Below are 21099 nucleotides of genomic sequence, written 5' to 3'. Positions count from 1 at the left end.
TCTTCTGAAGGGGCTAACCTGCTCCTCTTCCAAGACCTATTTCCTCTTTTGCTCCTCTGCTGGTTAAAATCCTTGGATTTCATTTCCTCAGCAATCAATTATTTAACCCATCTCAATACATAAAATCCAGCAAACCTCTTAGCAACTTAGAATTCCAGGGAACATTCATTCGTTTGATCAACCAGGAAACACTGCTATTTATGCTTCACCTTTCCTTTATCTATTCGTTTCCCCTGGACTCTAGAAGCTAGTACAGCAGCTTCCTAACTGCATACAGCACACAAGCATAGTCAATTAAGTAAATATATCTATGAACTGGTAACTTTCTGACACTTCCCAATTTGTAGATCATTTACTGAATTTTCATCATTTAATGAAAATTACAAATGCAGCACTCAAGAACTACACATATAGAAGTTTACCATTAAGTTATCAATCACTATACATTCATAATAGACTACATGATTGACGGTAGCTTCAATTCCTGTAGAGCTGGTATACAAAAGATGCCTTGCAGATCTATGTTAGCTAACAAAAGCAGTATTTTAAACAATGCTTTAATTATTTTATTTTTTCTTTAAGCTTCCAGTATTACCCAAGAATACACACCAAAACCAAAATCTTCAAAATTAACAATTTCATTTTGAGAGTCATTAAGGTTGTCCTAATATAACTGCCAGATGGCAATATTTCAAATCACTACTTAAAAAGGACTACTTTTTAAAACCAGGTCAGAGGCTACACTTAAAGGATCATATTCAAAACATCATCCATTATCTTTACCACTACTTATTATTCAGTTTATCTAAATCTACTTGGTACATAAATTATTTCTATTAATACACTTTTTGCATAATAATTATTTCTTGACAATATCTTATTGATAAGTTTTTACATGTGAGTTCAATTTATCTCTATTTAATTCTTAGGTTGCAAACAAATGCCAGATACAGAGAGGACATTTGTGTAAGCATGCACATAAGCAAAGTACTTATATGAGCATGGTACGTATGGAGGATTTCCCCCCCCCTTTTAGCACCAACTCCTCATGCAATGGAGCGTACGGGAAGCTAGAAAGTGTCCATGTGCATGCAGATAAGTGGCAACAGAATCAAACACTAAAAGTAAAATTTGTTCCATCAATAAAGACAGAACAATGTTTGCATCTGTGAGTAAGCATTAATGATTAAGAATTTAAAAATTCCCAGAGTAGGTTAGTTGGGAGATTCAATGAATCAACAGAAAACCATCAGCAACTGCACTATGAGCCAAGATCTGACATTTCAATGTATATTGTTTATAAGTAATTTAAAATTAATGTAAAGTATATCAGAAAAAGTGTGTAAATTTTAAAGCATTAATTTTTATATGGTATCTCTTGTGAATAATTCCTTAAAGTATATCATACACACCTCCCATTTCAGTTAATGTATTTAAGGCGTAGTGTTGACTATGCAATGAAATGCCCCAAAATAACAACTGAAATATAGCTTGATAATAAATCAATCCGAGGCCCCAACTTCCCAAACGACCAGCAACTTCCAGCATTATCCTTGGGCAGCAGCAGCAGCAGCAGCAGCAGCAGCAGCAGCAGCAGCAAACTGTCATCTTGAACTGACTGCATAGGGGAAATAAACCGAGAAAGCTCAGCAGCTGTTAAGAGCCCCCACATATAGGCTATTATTACAATTTTACAGATGAGGAACCAGAGCTGAGAGATACTGGCTGGCAACATTAAACCTCCAAGAGAAACCCAAATTCTTTATCTCCCCATGACAACCGATTACCTTGGATACTGAGCCAATATCTGCTGATGGGACAAATCGCCAGTTTCATCTGAATAAATATTACTTCTCTGAAACACTTGTGAGTGCTTTCAAGTATCATTTATCAGATTCATATACAGTGGTACCTCGGGTTATGAAATTAATTTGATCTGGAGGTCCGTTCTTAACCCGAATCTGTTCTTAATCTGAGGCTCGGTTTCGCTAATGGGGCCTCCTGCTGCAAGTGCGCGATTTCTGTTCTCATCCTGGGGCAAAGTTCTCAACCCAAGGTACTACTTCCGGGTTAGTGGAGTTTGTAACCTGAAGTGTTAGTAACCCGAGGTACCACTGTATTGAGGGTGATCTGGGCTCTGTGACTCAATACCAACTACAACTCTACAGTGGTACCTCGGGTTACATACGCTTCAGGTTACAGACTCCGCTAACCCAGAAATAGAACCTCAGGTTAAGAACTTTGCTTCAGGATGAGAACAGAAATCGTGCTCTGGCGGCACGGCAGCAGCAGGAGGCCCCATTAGCTAAAGTGGTGCTTCAGGTTAAGAACAGTTTCAGGTTAAGAAGGACCTCCAGAACGAATTAAGTACATAACCAGAGGTACCACTGTATTGGACAGACAGCCTAGCTACACTTATCCTCTTGGTCTACTGCAATGTACCGTACATGTGGATGTGGTCTGGAAGCATCATCCCGTTTAAGAGGAGGAGGCAAGATTGCCCACAAGGACCGTCTGATACAGTCATATATTGACAATGCTTTGTGTAAAAACTTATTTCCAGTTGTTTCTGCGCCCACTTCAGAGTGTTGGTATTAAACATTTTATTTAGTACCGGCATGCAGTGGATTCAAAGAGTCCAGCAAAGCTGGATGTGTCCAAGGTTCTCCATCCCAAATTAAGGACTTCATTTCATGGCACTTCAGATCACACCCCTAAAAAAAACACAGCACACAAGTATCTGATAAACCTGAAAATAGTGTAAAGTTTACCATACACTGAAAATGCCAGAGTAGAGGAAGGAAGGGAAGAGAAAGGACAACCTTGTAATCGGAGGTAATGATTTTATCAGAACTCTCCAATCCCAATTCTTTTTAAGCAGAAGGATGCTGAAGTACAACCTAGGGCATGTATGAGGCTAGTGAATTGGAACCTACAAAGTTACCACAGCAAATTCCTCCCCCGTCCCCCACAAACACCCCATAATTTTAAATATCTCTTGCACAAAAAACCCTGGACCTATTTCTATATAATTTGAGAGGCTTCTAACTTGTGAGCCACTTCAGATCAACTGGCCACAAAACACTGGGAGAAATCAAATGATTTCTTCTGAAAACTGTAAATGCTTTTCTGGACATTTTATTGCTTTGATTTTTACTTGCAAACCACCCAAAGTGTTTGGTTGCTCTATAAATATGGAAAAGAAAATGAATGCAAATAGCACAAGACACTGTACTTTACCAAGTAACAAACCAAAAGGACAGGAATCAAATACAAAATCAAAAGGGCTTGCAGACACAAAACCTTAAAAAGGATGAATAAATAAGAGCTTTAATTTAAAATCTGGTTGTATTTTGCCAAGGTGCTTTTTCTTTGATATCTATTCATGACTGACCTGCGTTACAGCTAATAATTTTACTAGGATCATAAGCTATAAAACAAACAGTACCTAGCTTAATTCCACAAGTTACTGACAACCCCATTTTAAGGCCCATGTAATTGGAAGGAACTGTGCTGACAGATTTGCAGGGGGTGGGGTGGGAAGACATAGTATTGTTTTACACCAGGAATGTTGTCACAATGGGGGTATAACCAGTCACTAATCTTTCAGTCAGATAACAGGCTAAATGGGGGTGGGAAATGATAAACAATTTGAAGACACATTAGGAACAATTTTATCCATAAGCAAAATCTAAAAAAACAATATACAGTGGTGCCCCGCAAGACGAATGCCTCGCTAGACGAAAAACTCGCTAGACGAAAGAGTTTTCTGTTTTTGAGGTGCTTCGCAAGATGAATTTCCCTATGGGCTTGCTTCGCAAGACGAAAACGTCTTGCGAGTTCTTGAGAGTTTTTTCCCTTCCCCCCTCTTTTTCTAAGCCGCTAAGCCGCTAATAGCGCTAATCCGCTAATGGCCGTGCTTTGCAAGACGATAAAACCGCTAGACGAAGAGACTCACGGAACGAATTATTTTCGTCTTGCGAGGCACCACTGTATTTTTGTCTTACATCTTTATAGTGAAGCTCCCCAAAAATCATTTCAATACCTTTTTATGCCCAGCCCAATTGAACCCTCTTGGGGCCCAATCCTAAAACTGAATGTTATCCATTTTGGGCTTCTTGTTTCTTTAACCTATTTTTAGGGGACTGGATGGAAGAAAGGCACTCAATTTATGGCCAACATAGTTGCAATCTACATTTTGAGAACTTTACACAGCATAAAAACAAGCAACACTGCAAGCTCTTCACCAAGTGGCAATATCCCCTTTCCAAAATGTTTCATATAAAGAGTTATCGTGGAAAAGCACAAATCTGAACTAAGGACATTAAATGCTGCGAAATGTGTATTCTAACAGAGGTATAGTTTTCTTGTTAACCCAGGTAAAGATATTAGTGCTGGCTCTATACCTTAAAAATAAGATTAAACTACATTTTAATACACATGCAACTGCATTGTCACTATCACCAAAACCTTAGCTTAGCTTGCACTTTGCAAAAACTGGAAGGCTGACTGAAATCAAACAGAAGCACATTCCAGAAGCTGTTTTGCCATTTAAAACCATGAAATGCTCAATTTTAAAAAGGTATTATTTGTATGGAGATGCAGTGCAAAAAAAATTAAATGGTGCTTTACTTAAACACATAATTATAACAACTACAAAGATCTGGGGCATATGAATGACTGGAGCCGTCTGTCGCTTTTAAACTATCTGAAGGGTAGAATTTAAATATTTATTTCGTTTCCATTATATACAGGAACAACAGTGAAACCTTCAGATAACTTTTTGGAGCTACCTGACAGAAAGAATAAATGGCAAAGCCAATGAGTTTTGATGGAATAAGAAATGGATAACAATCATTTTATTGAAAACTGGATGTTAACTCAATACCACAGGGAACACCATAATTACTAAAATTACAATTTTGGTGTTGGGGGAGAATAGCAAGAGTTTGGTAAAGCTTTTTCAGAATTGAACACTGCCTCAATTGTCATCAAACATACTGAAAGGGCCCTGCCAATATTTGATCATTCCTTTACAGGGAAAAGGACACACAAAATGCAAATGGGATAATGACATATTTTCATTAAAATACTGTTTGCCTACTTCTCTCTGTGCAAACGCTAGCCTAAATGTGAAGGCTAGGGGTGCTAAATACAGTAGGCATCAGTTTCAAGTATTTCAGCGTTTCCTCTATGTAGTACTGTTAAGTTCTCCTAGCCCAAAATGGTCAAAGCTAGTCTGTTTTGCATACAAATGACAGTGTTATTATAGAGAACCAAGACTGAAGAGCACACCAAGAAACTATGCACCCTGTTTCTCTAGCCAATGGGGGGGGGTGATAACACAATAGCATTAATGTTCTGATGTTACATTAGTCTTTCCACTGCATGCATGTATTTACTGCACTAAAGTTTCCAGCATTAGCCCAATTCCACAGGTGATCCCCAGTTGCCTACTGCTGAAAGACACACACGTATCAATCTTTCATCAATCTCTTAGCCAATTTATGTATTGTAATACAATACATACCATATTCACCTCCTTAACATTAGCACAAATTAAAAAGGTTTCTCAACCACTGATTCTTATTCTGGAAAAAGTGGTTTATTTACTATATATACAACTTGGGAAGCAATACATAAAGAGAAGCCAAACAAAGAAATGGAAGAAGAAAAGCTACAGACAACTGGTTGAAGTGAGGCTTTGCCTCTTGCTGTTGCAGGCATCCATCTGTCTCAAGAGACAATGGAGTGTGCCTCCAGGGGTGGTCAAACTATTGACTTAGCAGCACTGAAGTTACCTTCCTGGAACACAAGTCTGGGCAGTGTGTATGGAGGTCCTGGGCTGCCCAGACAACAACACCGCCTCCCTCAGCCTCGCTGATGTGGTCCAAAGGAAAGCCGAGTTTGGCTGCAGGAGTTGCTGGAAAGAGGTGTGAAAGGGACTCAACTGCAGATTTGAGTAGGATTTACTTCTTAGTCATTTCTTTCCCTGAAGCGATCCCACAAGGCAGCAGAGGTTTTAGATGGGCTACCTTCCCAGCCGTGTTAGAAACTCAGATATATATGCTAGGTGTCAAATAGCTCCTTAAACCAGGGTTTGTGTCACCAAAACAGACTGTCTGGTTGACAGTGTGGGGCCAGATGGCTTGAAAATCTTATTTTTCAACACAACTTTTTGGTTCCTGAAATTCGTTCTGATGGGGCAGATAAAATACCACAAAAAGAATTCAACAGGATGTGTTGTTAGTGTGTGAAAACAGGAAAGATCCAAGGATCCCCAGGCATGCAACTCTAGATGGTGGAGACCTCAGACGCCATCCTAGCACAAGTGCATCTTCACTTGGTCACATGTGGTTGACAGCCAGGTGCAAAATGCATCTGGTGCCATGTGCAGAAACCACCTTCTTGACTGTTGGACCCACTACTGGTCTTTTCTGCTCAATCCACCAGAGCCTAACTCACTGAGGGATTGAGACCCATCAGCTACCTTCACCTGGTTTAGCAAGCCAGATAAAGCAGTTTTCCAGGGTGTGGCTGCTGTCGCATTCTGACAGCATCTAAATGCAGCAGATTCTGGTAGAGTCCTAAGACAACAGATAGGGTGGGCAGGTTTAAGGCTTGCAAGAGGCACTTCATTTTCCCACTAACTAGAGCTGTGAAGTGTGGCTCAGGAAGGCAGACACAGAATTATGACACAAGGTGCTCTGAGAACATGCTCAGGCTGAGAATTCAAGCTTCCTAGATTTCAGTAGCCCACTAGGCTGCACACACAGAATACCTTTAAAGCACAAACAATTCTGTGCACCGTAGCTTACCCCTTACAAAGTTAAAATTCCCAGCAGCCCTTACAAACTCCAGTATCCAGAATTCTTTGTGGACGGAAATATGCCTCAAATGTGCCTTAAAGGTATAGTGTTTATACTACCAAAGCAGTAAAAAAAAAAGGATTTGTTATTGTTGCTATGGTTAAACCACTGGGAACTGGAAGCCCATTCTGAGATGCAACCAGTAGATCCCAAACTATATTCTGTGCTGCAATGGACTACACCAATTCAAACTTTTTTGGGGGGGATTACTGCTCTCTCATGTTCAAAACTTCCCGCAAGTGAAAACACCACTGGAAAAAAAGATCTATCCTGCTCATTCCCTGTAGTGCTAGTTTTCTGACTGCAAAGTGATTTCGATATATAGACAAAAGTTTTAAAAATATGACTTCCCCTTCATTATCCAGTGTGACTTTTCCATTTTATTGGACTACATATGCACCACAAACTTGGAACTGCTTAATATCAACTTAGCAGTACATAATTTAAAAAGCACAAACACAGAAAAGACACCAAATCAGCTATTATACTAAAAAGCTCCTTAGACAGTTTCCAAAAGCTTTGATCAAGAAAAAGGGCATACAGGCAACAAAATGCCATTTTGCAGATTTGTTCTTAGCAGTACAACAACCTTGTAATTTTAAAAAGCTTGCTAAAAATTCTTATCCATGAGACCATACACTTCAACTTCCAGTGTAGACAAGCTCTACACTGCTTCCAGGATAGAAAAGTTCTAGGCACATCCTCAAGCAATTAAACCAGCATGCACTGATGAGGTTTTTAATCGCACACATCTCGAAAAAAAGTGAGGAGCAATTCACTTTACCAAATCCCAGTTCAAAGGCATTTGTGTGTTCACAGGATAGAATTAGGAAGATGCCCTCACTACATTGCATTACACACCTGCCAAATTTTTTTTAGTTGCAGCAAACCTATCCAAGCACATGATTTAGTTACTATATTAATTTTTTTAATTTAACTGATTTTATCTTTTTTATAATTATGTATATATATTTGAAAACAGTTTGTGGATTTTAACTGTGTTTTATCTACAATTTTATTATGTACATCATTTAGAAAGCTATTTGATTAAGCAGTTAATACATTTTCCCAAGCAAATAAAAAAATAACCACACACAGATACTCAAAGATACACACTTGTGCCTGGCAGGCATACACACAGTGTAAAAACAAGAATATTAAATCCCACGTTTAGATATATTTTGTAGTTTCCCTGAAATTCTTACATATAGATAAGTGCTTTCATGTGTGAAGCAAGACAAGAATATGCTACATCCAAGCCAAAATTAATGACATCTTCTATATTAAACTAAAGATTTCAAAATATTCCTTATGTAAAGTAAATGCCATTTCAGACACATCTGATAGGCAAGAACTGAGCCCCATTAACAGACTCATCTTTTAGATTTCTAGAATTAAAGGGCTCTAACGTAAGTATTTTAAACTTTTACATATTTAAAAGATGCAGGAAAATAATAGCATTTGTATGGCTTATAAAAGGAACATCAGAAAGCTTCTCTAAAATCATATTATACATTTTCTCTACACAATTTAAACTAGCTTTTTTGTAACTTTCTTCTACTCCTGCCTATTTATAGAATGATTATTTATAGAATCATCTACATTTGATGATTGTGTACTACCGAAGGATGATAAAACTCAAAGTGCACCGACAGTGTAAGAGCACAAACTACAAGCAGCAAATCATTCTTTCTCTGAGCGTCCCCTGTGTCTGCACACAGCCAGAGAAAGAGGAGCACCTTATTCAGGATTAAATGAAGCACGTTTCATTTGACCGGGGAGGGAAACAAATTATATGGACAAGGAGTAATAATCAAAAGCATTCACTAACACAGGCTCTCCAGACTCTCTTTAAAGAGGAATTCTTGATGAAGTGTTCAAGCAAAATGTAAATGCACAGGTATAATACTTAGGAAATGTTCACATGGAGCGTCCAGGGTTCTTTTGTGCTGATTAGACCTCAAAGTACTGAAGAACATCTGTCCGGTTCCAATAAGGTTTAGCACTCGCATTTCCAAAAACTTCACATTAGGAATCTCAAATGAACCATCCCACTGAGACAATGTTAGTTTACTCAGCCAGCACAGAAATATTAATCACCAAAATAGCCCTTGTGCCTGTGGTTTCTTTTCTTTCTTTTTCTAATAGATATAGGAAAATGTGTCCATTGCCATTCACAGACAAACAGGGACTAATCACTTTGGAAAACTACTCTTAATATGCAAACTGTAAATGATGAGCTAATTAATGCAGACATTTGACTAGAGCATCTTTGGTACTTGTTACTTCCCCATTAAAGAGAGACGTGCATAGGTCCAAGAGTCAGTACACATTCAAAGTAGTCAATGTATCGATTAAATAAACGAAGAACAGTTGTACCTTGGTTTTTGAACAGCTTAGGAGGAGCTTCCTGCAGCCAATCAGAAGCCGTGATTTGATTTTCAAACTTTTGGAAGTCGAACAGACTTCCGGAACGGATTTCGTTCAACTTCCAAGGTACAACTGTATCTTCTAAAGAAAACAGCCAGTTCAGTCAACTAATGATACCTGTTCTGCAAGACTTTACTTTTTACTTGTAGCAACCTGAACCTTTGGGTTCCATTTAAATCATTGTAATCCAAGTTAGAAGTAAATATCAGAAATCCTGAAGTAGGGCCACAATATCTAGAGAAGCCACACTCAAGTATCAACTTTTGCTTTTGAGCATTCTGATTTACTTTTTAAAAAAACAGGAGGACAAATACCGTAGACTCTGTTCACCACATTACAACAATCAACATGGAGGATGAGTATATAACTAAATGTAACGCTAATCAAAAGTAAGATTTTTCTGGATATTATTCAACTCAGCACTCAAGAGGTACAGGTAGCATTAATTAAGCATCCTTTGCCTGGGAAGCATTTGTAATTTCATTTATTATACATTTCCCAGGTCTTCCTTTTTTGGTTGGGGAGAAACTGAATCACACACGGAATTCTAGGTTCAACCATCACATCCTATACTACAGAAATGGCATGTTACATACATACATACATACATACATACATACATACATGACACTAACAGGCACAGGAGGAGGGCAGCAGATTGCTCCTGATCCTGCACATTAGCGTACCCAAAGAGCCGTGGTAATCAAAGGCTATGGAATCAAGGCTGAAGGGAAGCTGAGGCTGACAGGCCTTCGTGTCTGAGGCAAAAGAGAGATGCAGCCTTGGAGAATATGCACCTCATCAAACCTATCACCTCACCACATACAGACTCCTTTAAATGACCAGAGTGAACCTATTCTTCAACTTCAGGAATCTCACAAGGTAAAATGACATTGGCCCCATGAAATAGGCACCTCCTAAGGTGCCAAAGAATATCTTTAAAGTCGCGAGGGACCATTCCATCTCAAAACGTAAAGATGTTGGGGAGGTGTGCTGGCTTCAGGAAGTGACACATCACAAAATTTGCTTCCCCTGGAGTTGGGTTTAATAAGGAGGTTGCCAGAAGGGAAAGGGAATGAGAACAGATCTTCCCCTTCATTAACTATGCCACTGCTTTGAGTGTTTTGAGATCGGCAGCATGCTTTGCTATGTTCATTTCCAAGACAGACCCCTAAGATGACTTTGAGGCTTAGTCAGGAGTGAGAGCGCTCACATATACAACATTCAGCCAACAAAGGCATTGTAGGGACTGAAAGGCCACTACTCTGACTCCTTTGCTCAACCAGAGGAGAACCTGAGCTATCTATTGAGCAGGGCAGTGTGGGAAAATGGGATGGTAAAAGGACGAAAGCAATTTCATCCTCTTTGTCTTGACCTTCTTCTCCCCTTCAATAACGTTTTGTCACAGGTACTTAAAAGCTTCAACTCCTTACCCAGCAATTCCTAACAAGTTAATTTGCAATTTTTCACTGCCACACCACACTGTACCGCTTATTTTACTCAGCCTTCTATCTACAATGCCCCTGAGATCTGATTTCCAAGTAATCACAACCTAATTAGACCCTTTCTCCCCAATCAAAAAAGAAAAAGCACACTTCTTCCATAAGGCTTTTGTAACAATTTTATCCCCTGCGCCTGTTTTTATACTGTTATTTATATAATTTTGTTGTTTGGCGCCTGTGTATTTTGTTACATAAACCAATTTGGAAAATTTTTTTTGGGAAAAGCTATTTTAACAAATAAATTTAAGTAATAATTATCTACAAGTATTAACTATAGGGCCTGAGGGCCCCCTCAGAATATGTTGTAGAATGTTCATCTGTGTTAATCCAGCTGGTGAAATACAGCATTACACAGTGGCTGCCATGTCTGTGCTGTCTCCCTCAGACCTGGCAGGAACAGAGTGTGCCCAGTTCGTGGGCAGCCACAGCATGCCGGCATTTATTCCTAGCAAGGAAGCCTAGTACAGCAACATATACAACCAAAGACTGCGTCAGTCCCTCCCCTGCCATCTGACTTTATAGCCACAAAGTAGAAAAGAAGCTGCAATAGTTAGCAGCTGCACATCCTTGCACCCTCCATTTCTGATGGCTTTAAGGGGAGAAAAGCACTGATCACCTCCTGAATTATAACTTGCAAAGCACAGTCAAATAGTTCAGCAATGCCACATTTCAGTTCTTTAAGGAATTATTGAAATAATATCATTCATTCTGAACAAAATATAATTGCATTTTCTACTACTCAGAAAAAGCATCCTATTCTAACCCAGACATGTAATTAAGTCTGGATTTGGGTTTTACAAACACTATTTTTAGAATAATAGCAACGGCAAGTAAGAGGACAGATTTATTTATTTGAATTTATAAAATTTATACCCTGCCCTTCCATTCAAAGGAGCCAGGGGCAGATTCACATTATATGAATACAAACTTAGGGTTGCTTTGTTCATCAGGAAAAAGTGCAAATTAATAAGAGCAACAAGGGTCAGAATTGTTATTTCCTAAACTAATATACAAAAGGCTTACTTTGGAAGGAAACAAATTTAAATGCTAACTGTGTATTACTAACCAAATCTATGTATTGGGATGGTTTAGAAATGGACAATCCTGCTTCAGTATAAGGTGTTAGATGTGGTTCCCCATGGTTATTCTTTTAGTCATACTGTCTTACTGAAGCATCCTCAAGCTTATCTACTAACATGAAAACATATTGATGAAAAGACATTTTCCAGCAGCACCATACCTTACATTCCATTTTGGAAGGGTCAGTCTTTGTATCACACTGTAGAGATTAACAAGAACTGTCAGAAGAGTTTCAGTTTCCTACATTTAAAAAGGTCCAAATAGCCATATACTTTCTATGGATGTTTAGCATAATTTATATTAAACGTTACTTAGAACTCTGCCCAAAATACAGTAAGATTATCATGCTGCCACAGACATTAAAGGTTTTTTTTCTTTGATATGAAGGACTTCAAACTGTAAATTACACTTTATAAAAGAGAGTACTTTCTCCAGACCAGGGGCAAGAGTCCTGTGGCTATCTAGATGATGATGATGTACTACAGCTCCCATCATTCCTGATCACTAACCATGTGGGCTGGGTTGTTGGAAGTCCAACAACATTTGGAGGGTCATAAATTCCCCATGCCATTTTAGGACATGCCATTTTAACAGATCTTTGAGGTATCCACATAATTTTTTAAATAACTAATGTAGAAACAAACTGTTTTATTCTGACAGGCTTTTGGTATATGTGGCAGATAATATTTTTATGTTTGTTTTTAAACTGTTCTGTTTTATATTGTTCTTTTTATATTTTTAAAAATGTTGTTAGCCCACCAAAAGGGAAGGATATACATGTTTTGATAAACAAATATTTGGAAACTATAAAGTTGAATTTTGTAACCTGCCTGCTTGAAGTGACTCTAAACAAAACTTGATATGTTTTGCAAAGACCAGTTTTGTATAGGATACGAAGGCAGATGTAGAATGAAGCACAAGAAGCAAATAATGTGTTGCTGCATGGAAGACATGAAGAGGAACATGGAGCACAACGTCTGCTCAATTTAACAACTGTAATAGCTACCTGAGCTCCCACCTCACCCCAAATCATCACTGGATCCTCAGCCTTCTTCCTTGTCTAAATACTTTCAGGACCATATTATCCAAAGGCTAAGCTGTTTTTGCTTTTAAAATTTGCTGATTCCATAGATTCTATATTGCACTTGGCAGCGTATTCACAATGAATAAGAGAAATCCTGATTACAACACAGCCCAACCTTATGTTGTGGTTCAGTTTCTGAAAACCAAATCATCACTCCCATGTGGTTAGGGAAACATGAAATTTTGTTTTGAAACCCACAGGGGAAAACAAAAGTGATACAAAAATGGGCTGGCATCCAACCTTGAAGCAGAAACAGTACTATAATACGGATTCTAGTTTTAGTGAATAAATGTCAGAAATACGAAATCTATAAGGATTTAACAAGACTCAAGCTCATCAAGTACTGACTCAATATGCAGCCCCCAGCTGGCCAGTATCAGATCCCCACCCACCTCCCTGCCAAGCTAAACCATCCATCACACAACAAATGACATCAGTGCTATTAGAATAATCAGTTTGCAGTATGTATATTGCCCCACCAAGATAACAGCTGCTCTTGTGGCAAGCTAGGGAGTATCTAAAGGGCTTGTACAAAAGTTTTCCAATATACATGTACTATCTTGTTTTGCATAAATTTTTCCCAAACATTTGTGGTAGCTGATGATCACAGCTAAGAATACTCCACATTCTTTTTGTAACATGTGACTAGCAGCCCGCATTGTTACAATGCCATTTCCAAGTTTTGAATGAAGTGATCCAAGCTTCCCTAAAGTATCTGGAGGTTTTCTATGATCCATGAGGTTATGAATGCAAACATTTTACATTCCTTTCATATTCCCTTGAGGTTTCCATAGTAAGACAGAAATCAGCTTCTGGCTAGAGCCATATTATAAACAGCTCTCTCTCTGCTCCCAGCTAAAAACTAGACCATTCCCTCTATCCCAACTCAATCACAATATAGCCTATTTGCCTGTCTCAACGACCATTCTAGAACACCACAGTCCTAAACAGCCTTTCACAGCAGGTATAAAGGTTGCTTTTGCGAGTGTGGGTGTGTCCTCTTTCAATCTAAAAGTCCAAACTGCTGGAATGCAACTGCTGAGCCTTAAAACTCCCTTTAAATAACAAACCAGGCTAGCTTTACAGAGACTGGCCTTTCAAATTTAATTTAGTTTTGTAAGAGCTCCTGACACTATTATGAGAGGATATGGATTAACAATATCCCCGTGTCCACCCCTAGTGCACAATCTCACCAAAATGAATGAAGGGAGAATATCTACAACTACACAGCATGAACTATATATTCTATAGAAGTAGATCTATAACCAGATAGATGAGAACATTCATATCAGCAGTGCTCAATGATAAAGATTGATATACTGCTGTGCACTGCTTTGAACTTTTTGAAAAATATCAATACATTTTAATAAATATATTTTACGGGACTTCACCATATTCTGTATCAAACTACTTCTTAATTCTAACTGAAGCATTTATCCAACCAAAAGTCCCTGACCCACTGGTAATAACTGCATGCACCCTCTGTTTAAAATGAAAAAGGGAGGGAAGAAGAGAGTTTAAGAAATGAAAGGGTGAAAAAGTAATTTAACCTAGGGTTCCAAAACAGCAAATTCCTATATACATCTTATGATGTACAGATCAATTGATCTGGAAGTCTTACATGAACTCAGAGAAACATCTGTAAATAACATTATTTCTTCATCTTTTTTTGGTAGGACATTACGACAGTTATTATCTGTATACTACACAAGATAGCTCCATGGCACAGAAAGTCCATTCCTTAGATACAAAGCAGAAGAATGGCACACTTTTGAAATGTTGGCTATAAAACACAAACACAGAGACTATACTTTACAGTCCAATGCATGATTCAGTATGAAGCAAGTCTCACTGAGTTCAATGGAAATTATTCCAAAACATAACTAGAACTGCACCCTATGTTTTAAATTAGGTTCCATATCAGATGCTTAAGTCCACAAAGCACATGTGTCTGTATATTTCATTAAAGATTTGTATCTCCATTATATAAAATTCTATTAAGGATGAAAATATAGCAAAAATCTTAAAAAAGAAAATTTTGTGCACCACAAAATTACTTTAAACAAATTTTCACATGTTTTTTCAAAGCTACTTGTAGCATTAATGCACATCATTTTTAACTGCACACCAAAAAGGAGGAAAGGAAGAAAAAAGTAAGAATCAGGAAGTGAATATTTTTAAATCACATTTTCATTACTACACCACAGCAACAAGACAACATAATTAAAATTCACTATTACAAGTATTTCTGGAGTACAGTAAGGTTTCCATTTACACATACAACCATCACTTTACTACCTTACATTATACTATACTGAAAATACTTATAAAATGGCTAGGGTACACAAAGGAATTGATCCTTTAAGTAAACAGATACATATTACTAGTAAAGAAGTTGAATTACCCCATTTTCAATGCAGACAGAGTGTGTAAACCAAACAAGTATTAAGCATACCAGAATGCATGCCAATAGATACAATATGCCTTAATACATTAACAGAGGTTGCTTCCTAATTGTATTTGTCCACAAATCTCTTCTGGTTCCAACGTAAATTTTCATACAACGTTCAGTAAGCCTTGCATATTTTAATTCCCCAAAGTAAATGATAACAATCAGCAGCTAACACTTCCAAACAACTATTTTAGAGGCCTAAAAATGCCTGTCTCTTTAAGAAAAGCTTTTTCATCTGGACTGTATTCTTGCCTAGGTACAGAATAAGTTTTTAAAGAAGCATCAGTTAAATGTGAGATACCAGCACAATAAAGATTGCTTCATAATCTATGCATTTATGAAAGCAGATTTAACTACTCCAGGCAAGTTTTTGATTTAGATTCAAGAAACCTTTGTATCTACCTGGCCCTCAGAAGCTGTATTACTTGGTGTAAAGTATTCTTTTCACAAAAAACAGAAAAAGTTAACTATGTATCAACTGTACCTTGCATTAAAAATAAAAAAGGAGGGCTCCCATATTGCCATACAGAAGTATCTGGTGATAAAGAAATACCTCAGCTTGCAGTGGTATTTCATGTCTACTCAATGGGTCTTACTCCAAGGTAAGTGGGGTTACATACTCAAATAAAACTTTCTCAACATAAATATTATACGAACTTCAACAAAAACACGAGATGGGCAAGATGTTTGTAGTTTGTCTATTTCATGGTTCAACACACTGATTCTTAATGCTCCACTACTTCCTAACTACAATATGAAATTGTTCAAATGAAATGTTTTACTCTTGACCATCTATGACTGTTCAACTTTCTTTTAAAGCCACAGCTACCTGACAGCATTCATCATTAATATAAGAACAACATTACTGAATATCACAAATTAATGAGTGATTTAATATCACAAAGTAATAAGGAGATCAACAATTAATGAGTGATTTAATATCACAAAGTAATAAGGAGATCAACTTGCTTCCAGTTTCTTCTGAAAGATGAAGATTTCCATTCGCAAAGGGGGGGGGAGATAAAAGAAAATAAATTCATTACGTACCTTTGTCTTTTGGGAACTGAATGTTCAACCTCTATGAGTTTACCATGCAGTTCAACTTTACCTACAAACAGTAATACAAGTGGTTTTAGAATTAATTGGGTGCTCTCACACCCCTACTCCCGATATGAATTTCTGATGTAAAACAGCAAAGGAAACACAAATGCAACATGTTATAGAGTTTGCTCACCAAAAGTTACAGGGCAGCAACTGAAGCATGGTGGGAATGATAAATAGCCACACGCCAAGAACCTGGCGTACAGTAGAGCCAGTTCCGATAGAAAAGGTTGAAAATGTATTCAGGGCAACTCTCAAGCAGGACGTTATTCTCTTTTAACCTCTAGTATCCTCCAGTGTGATACGTTAAAACTCAGTTGTACATACACACACATGCATTATATGTACGCCTCCCCTGATGAGATTAACAGGCCTCTAAGAACTCGTCACGAGGAAACAGGAACTGGTGGTTTGGGTGAAAAAGGAGTGTGTTCCCCACGCGTTTTTCCCTGGAAATGCACCCGTTTAAGCTCTTTTCATACGCCCCCTCCTACCACGACCCGCTGGGCCAAAGTCGCCCCCCATGAAGCCGAGTAGAGCAAAAACCAAGACCCAAACAAGCCCGCCCAACCAAACAACCCTCCCTCGTTCAGCCCGCCAAGCTGCCTTTCGCGCGCGCGCGCACACACACAAAAACAGGATGTAGAAGAGAAGCTAAGAAAAACTGACATGCTTTACTCGGGGCGCGAGAGCCCAAAGCGAAAGCGAAATAAATGACCCCCAAGGTGCAGGCGCGCGCGCTCCCGAGGCGGGCCTCCAGGCCTCGACCTCTGTCCCAAGCGCGCCGTGGGGAGCGGGAAAACAGGGGGCCTTTCCGTTTACACACACGTCCAAAGTTTGTCGTCTCGTGTTAACACGCCAAGCCTTGGAGCAAGCCGGGAGAGTGCGCGCCCTCGCTCAGAGAGAGAGAGAGCCGAGCGAGGGCACCGAATTGAGAGGGAGGCTGGCGCGACTTTGCGCCGCGGACCGAGGGCGTTTGCCCTTGGCGGGGTGTCTGTGGGGGGGGACACCCCCCCTCACTTTTCTCCCCCGCCACCTGCCCTCCGGCATCTCCCGCCAGAGCGCGGGGAGGCCGAGGGTTTTCGCGCGCGCGCGCGTGTGAGGTGCTCTTGTGGCGAACGGAGAAACCCCTCGCAAGCGGGGGGGGGGAGACTGGCGGTTGTTGGCTGGGCCCTGGCATGCGTCTGAGGCGAACGAACGGGAGCGTGCCCGCCCGCGCGCGCGGAAGGGGCGATGTTTTTTGCGCGCCTCGCTCCCCACCCCCCTCCTCCTCCCGCAAACGCAGCTCTCTTTTCACCTCGGGCGCGCACACCTCTCCGCCAGTATTTTTTTAAGATTATATACTCATGCTAGGAATGTGGGGAAGAAGCTCTTCCAAGCGCAGCGGCCTTGCGCGCTCCCCATTCCCGCTCCCCATTAGGGGAGGGGGGCGAGGTTTTCTTAAAGCCAACAGTTTGCGCGTCTAAGAGTTGCAAATGGGGGTGGGTGGGGGAGAAGAGGAGAGCAGAAGGCCGGCCCAGCAGCACCAGCAGCCTTAGCCTTCCCCCCACCCCCCTCGTTCAAGGCCCCAGATTATAACGCCGCCGAAGCCCTCCGAAATAAATTCAGTTCAACCCAGCGCGGCAACGCCTGGCCGAGCAACTGCCCTCGGCTACAAACCGGGGCATCCTTGCACGGCCGGTCAATTCGATTTAAAGCGTTGCGGGCAGCCGAGCGGCCCCCCGAGGTGGGTGGGTGGGAGTAATAGCTCGGGGTCTGGGCAGGAGAAGGGGCAGGATGGCGCCCAGGAAGAAAGGAGGATGGATAGTGGGGACCAAAAGCGGAGACGCCGGTGGGAGGAAGAGGAGGAGAAGGACCCACCTGAAAGTGCCTCGATGGCCTTCATAGCCCAGTTCTCATCGGGGCAGTCCACGAACGCGTATCCCGTCTTCACGAGAAACTGGCCGGTGAAAGGGATCTTGGACTCTTTAAAGAGACTTTCTAGCTCCAGAGGGCTTACGTTTTCGCCCAGGTTCCCGATGTACAGCTTGTTCATCTTCTCGTTTTAATTAAAAAAATAGAGCTCTGCCTAATAGTAATGTTTTTGTAAAAATAAAAAAACCACCACGACGGCGACGACGCCACCACCACGCGCTGTCTTGTAACAATAATGCAAAAATATATATATAAACGCCCCCTCAAACGATCCAGGGAGTAAAATAAAAATGCCAAGGGGCTTTAAAAACACACACAAACACACACAACTGCAGCTTGTATCCGTCCGTCCGTCCCCCACCCACCCCTCTCTCTCTCCCTCTTTCACTCCCTCTCTCTCTCTCACACACCAGTTAAAAAAAAAAGGAAAAGGAAAGAAGCCCGTGACCAAATCCGAATACTGAAGGTTCACAACGTTATCCGAACCGATAGTGGAAATCACGACGCTTTTGGAACTAGGGTGGCGGTTTAAAAAAAGAAAAGATAGGAAAGGGAGGAGAGATGAGGGGCAGAGAAACTACTTTTTTTGTCTTGCCCCCAAGCCCCTTTGGCAGCAGCAGGCGGAGTATGAAAATGTTACAATACGTGAATGTAGGCACCGCCCCTCCCAAAAAGGGAGGAAGGGAAGGGAGAAAAAAAAAACAGAGTGGGAGGAGGGGAGGGGAGGAGAGAGAGAAAGAGAGAGAGAGAAATCACTTGAATATTCCGGCTTTTTGAATGAGCCACGTGTTCAAACTACAAATCAACTTCTCACGTGAGGAATCCTAACGCCTCAATTAGATAGCTGCAGGTTTTAAGCTCGCATAACACACAAAGGAGGAGGAGAAGCGAAGTTGGCTTTGGCTGTCCAGGACAAGTTTTTAACACTGGGAGGTTGGATGGGCGCGGAGCCCGGACCGCGTGGTCTCGCTCCCCTCCCCCTGTTTACTACTTTCTGCGGCGGCGTTTGGTTGCTCCACACGCGCACAAACACACATATCAAAAGCTTCGCTTCCGACGTTTAAAAAATAAAAAAATCCTTCGCCAGGAGGAGGGGGCAAAGGAGCAACCTTATACAGCAAGGGCTGCGGGAACTATCTCTACGTTTCGCAACGCAATCGGAAAGGGTTGGTTGGTTAAAGGGAGGGGGCGAGATAGAACAAGGAAGGAGGCCAAATGCAGCCTTAAAGGGCCACTCGGTGCCTTTCCTGGCGCAAAGTGCCACCGCTTAGCGCGGGGTGCCAACTGCAGCTCGTGGTCGAGGGGAACCGGCGAGCTCGATTGGGGAAGGGGGGACCCCCCCCCTTACATTGCTTTCCTCGTCGGGGCGACCCATGTGCTCCACTGCCACTTTTTTGTCTGCGATTTCGTGTTTGGTGGCGCTGCCTGCGCCCTCGCTCGCCATTGGCTGCGCGCCAGAGAAAAAGCGAGGGGTCTCGCCGAGGGCGGGAGGGAGGGAGGGAGAAGCGAGGGGTCTCCTTGAAACAGCTCCTACCCCCACACCCACCCACCCGCTTTTCCTTCCTGCATAGTAATGCTCCTGGCGGTTTTGATGAGCGTTGGCTGCAGCGGTTCTAGCGCTCAAACGTTATGAATCGGAGAGGACAAAGGGGGTGGAGGCCAGTTGGAGGGTGATTAAAAAGTGGGAGTGCGCAGGGGCAGAGATGAGCGTGCTACTCCGGACACATCCTCCACCCCCCTTTCCTTCCCTCCCCACCTCCACCCCAAGCTGTTTCCTTCCCCTTTTTCTTTTAAACCGAGTTAATGGTGGTTTTTCTAGCTCAGAAAAAAAATGGGGATGATTGGACAACATAGCCCTCGGATTACCATAGCACACAGAGAAATCCACCCACCTACCCCCATTCTCCCCTCCCCCCTCCCCTCTTGGTTCAAGGAACCATTCATAATTTTCAACATTTGTAAAGCACAATGGTGGGTTTGTGGGGGGAGGGGTCAGAGTGTGAGGAGCCTTGTTCCAGAGCAAACAAAATGTTGCCTGAAGATGAAGAAAAGGATACGGAAATGAAAGCCAACACTGTTTTAATATATAGGAATCCAGTAGGTTTTGTTTAAGAATTCACTTTAGTAAAAGGGTTCATTTATGCTGCATAGACTGGGGAGGGAGGAATTGGGTCATAATGGGTATAGTAAACAGTTAAGTACTTTTATTAGTTACATAGTGACAATCACATTCACTATATTTTTGTGAGAAAATAGGGGTGGGTTGTTGTTGTTGTTTTTGCTATAACTTACTAACTCCAGTCCTAAAACTATAAAGTAAGCAAAAAGTATTTTTAATCTGCAAAAGTATCATTAATGAATGCCTTTGTTAGAGCTGTGCTTTTGTCAGACAAAAGTAGTGATCAAATGTTTTGGTATGTATGCTTTGCAAATGGAAAACAGGATAGTACTTGCAATAGAATGACAAGATGCAGAAATGTAGAGTATTTAAAACCATGTAAAAGTTGTAACTAGCCCCTCTAACTAATTGTTACAGCGAAGCAACTTTTTTCATGAACAGATATTATTTCATAAATTTATTTAGACAAGATGGATTAGACTTTGTTATAGAACAAAATTCTAATTTAGAACAAAAGTTCTAATTTATGGAAAAATCTTATAATTTAG

At 40.7% G+C, this 21099-nt stretch overlaps 1 protein-coding gene across 3 annotated transcripts in view; it reads right to left on the bottom strand.

Annotated features, from left to right (window-relative positions):
* IGF2BP3 (insulin like growth factor 2 mRNA binding protein 3) overlaps window positions 1–19790 on the bottom strand; it is a 66838-nt gene extending 47048 nt beyond the window's left edge. The window contains exons 1-2 of one of the 3 annotated variants that reach the window (XM_081883266.1): window positions 18379–19790; window positions 16465–16525 (exon numbers count right to left, since the gene is read on the bottom strand). In XM_081883266.1, coding sequence (XP_081739392.1) covers window positions 16465–16525; window positions 18379–18553 — 236 coding nt within the window. In that variant the 5' untranslated portion in view covers window positions 18554–19790. The remainder of the gene's footprint in view (window positions 1–16464; window positions 16526–18378) is intronic. The other 2 variants (XM_081883268.1, XM_081883267.1) reach the window with 2 other exon arrangements.
* Window positions 19791–21099: the final 1309 nt, after the last annotated feature.

This window comes from Podarcis melisellensis, assembly GCF_964234715.1.
Source record: "Podarcis melisellensis genome assembly, chromosome: 12".
Lineage (NCBI taxonomy): Eukaryota > Metazoa > Chordata > Lepidosauria > Squamata > Lacertidae > Podarcis > Podarcis melisellensis.
Note: the sequence above shows the minus strand (reverse complement) of the source record. Positions and strands in the feature narration are given on the sequence as shown.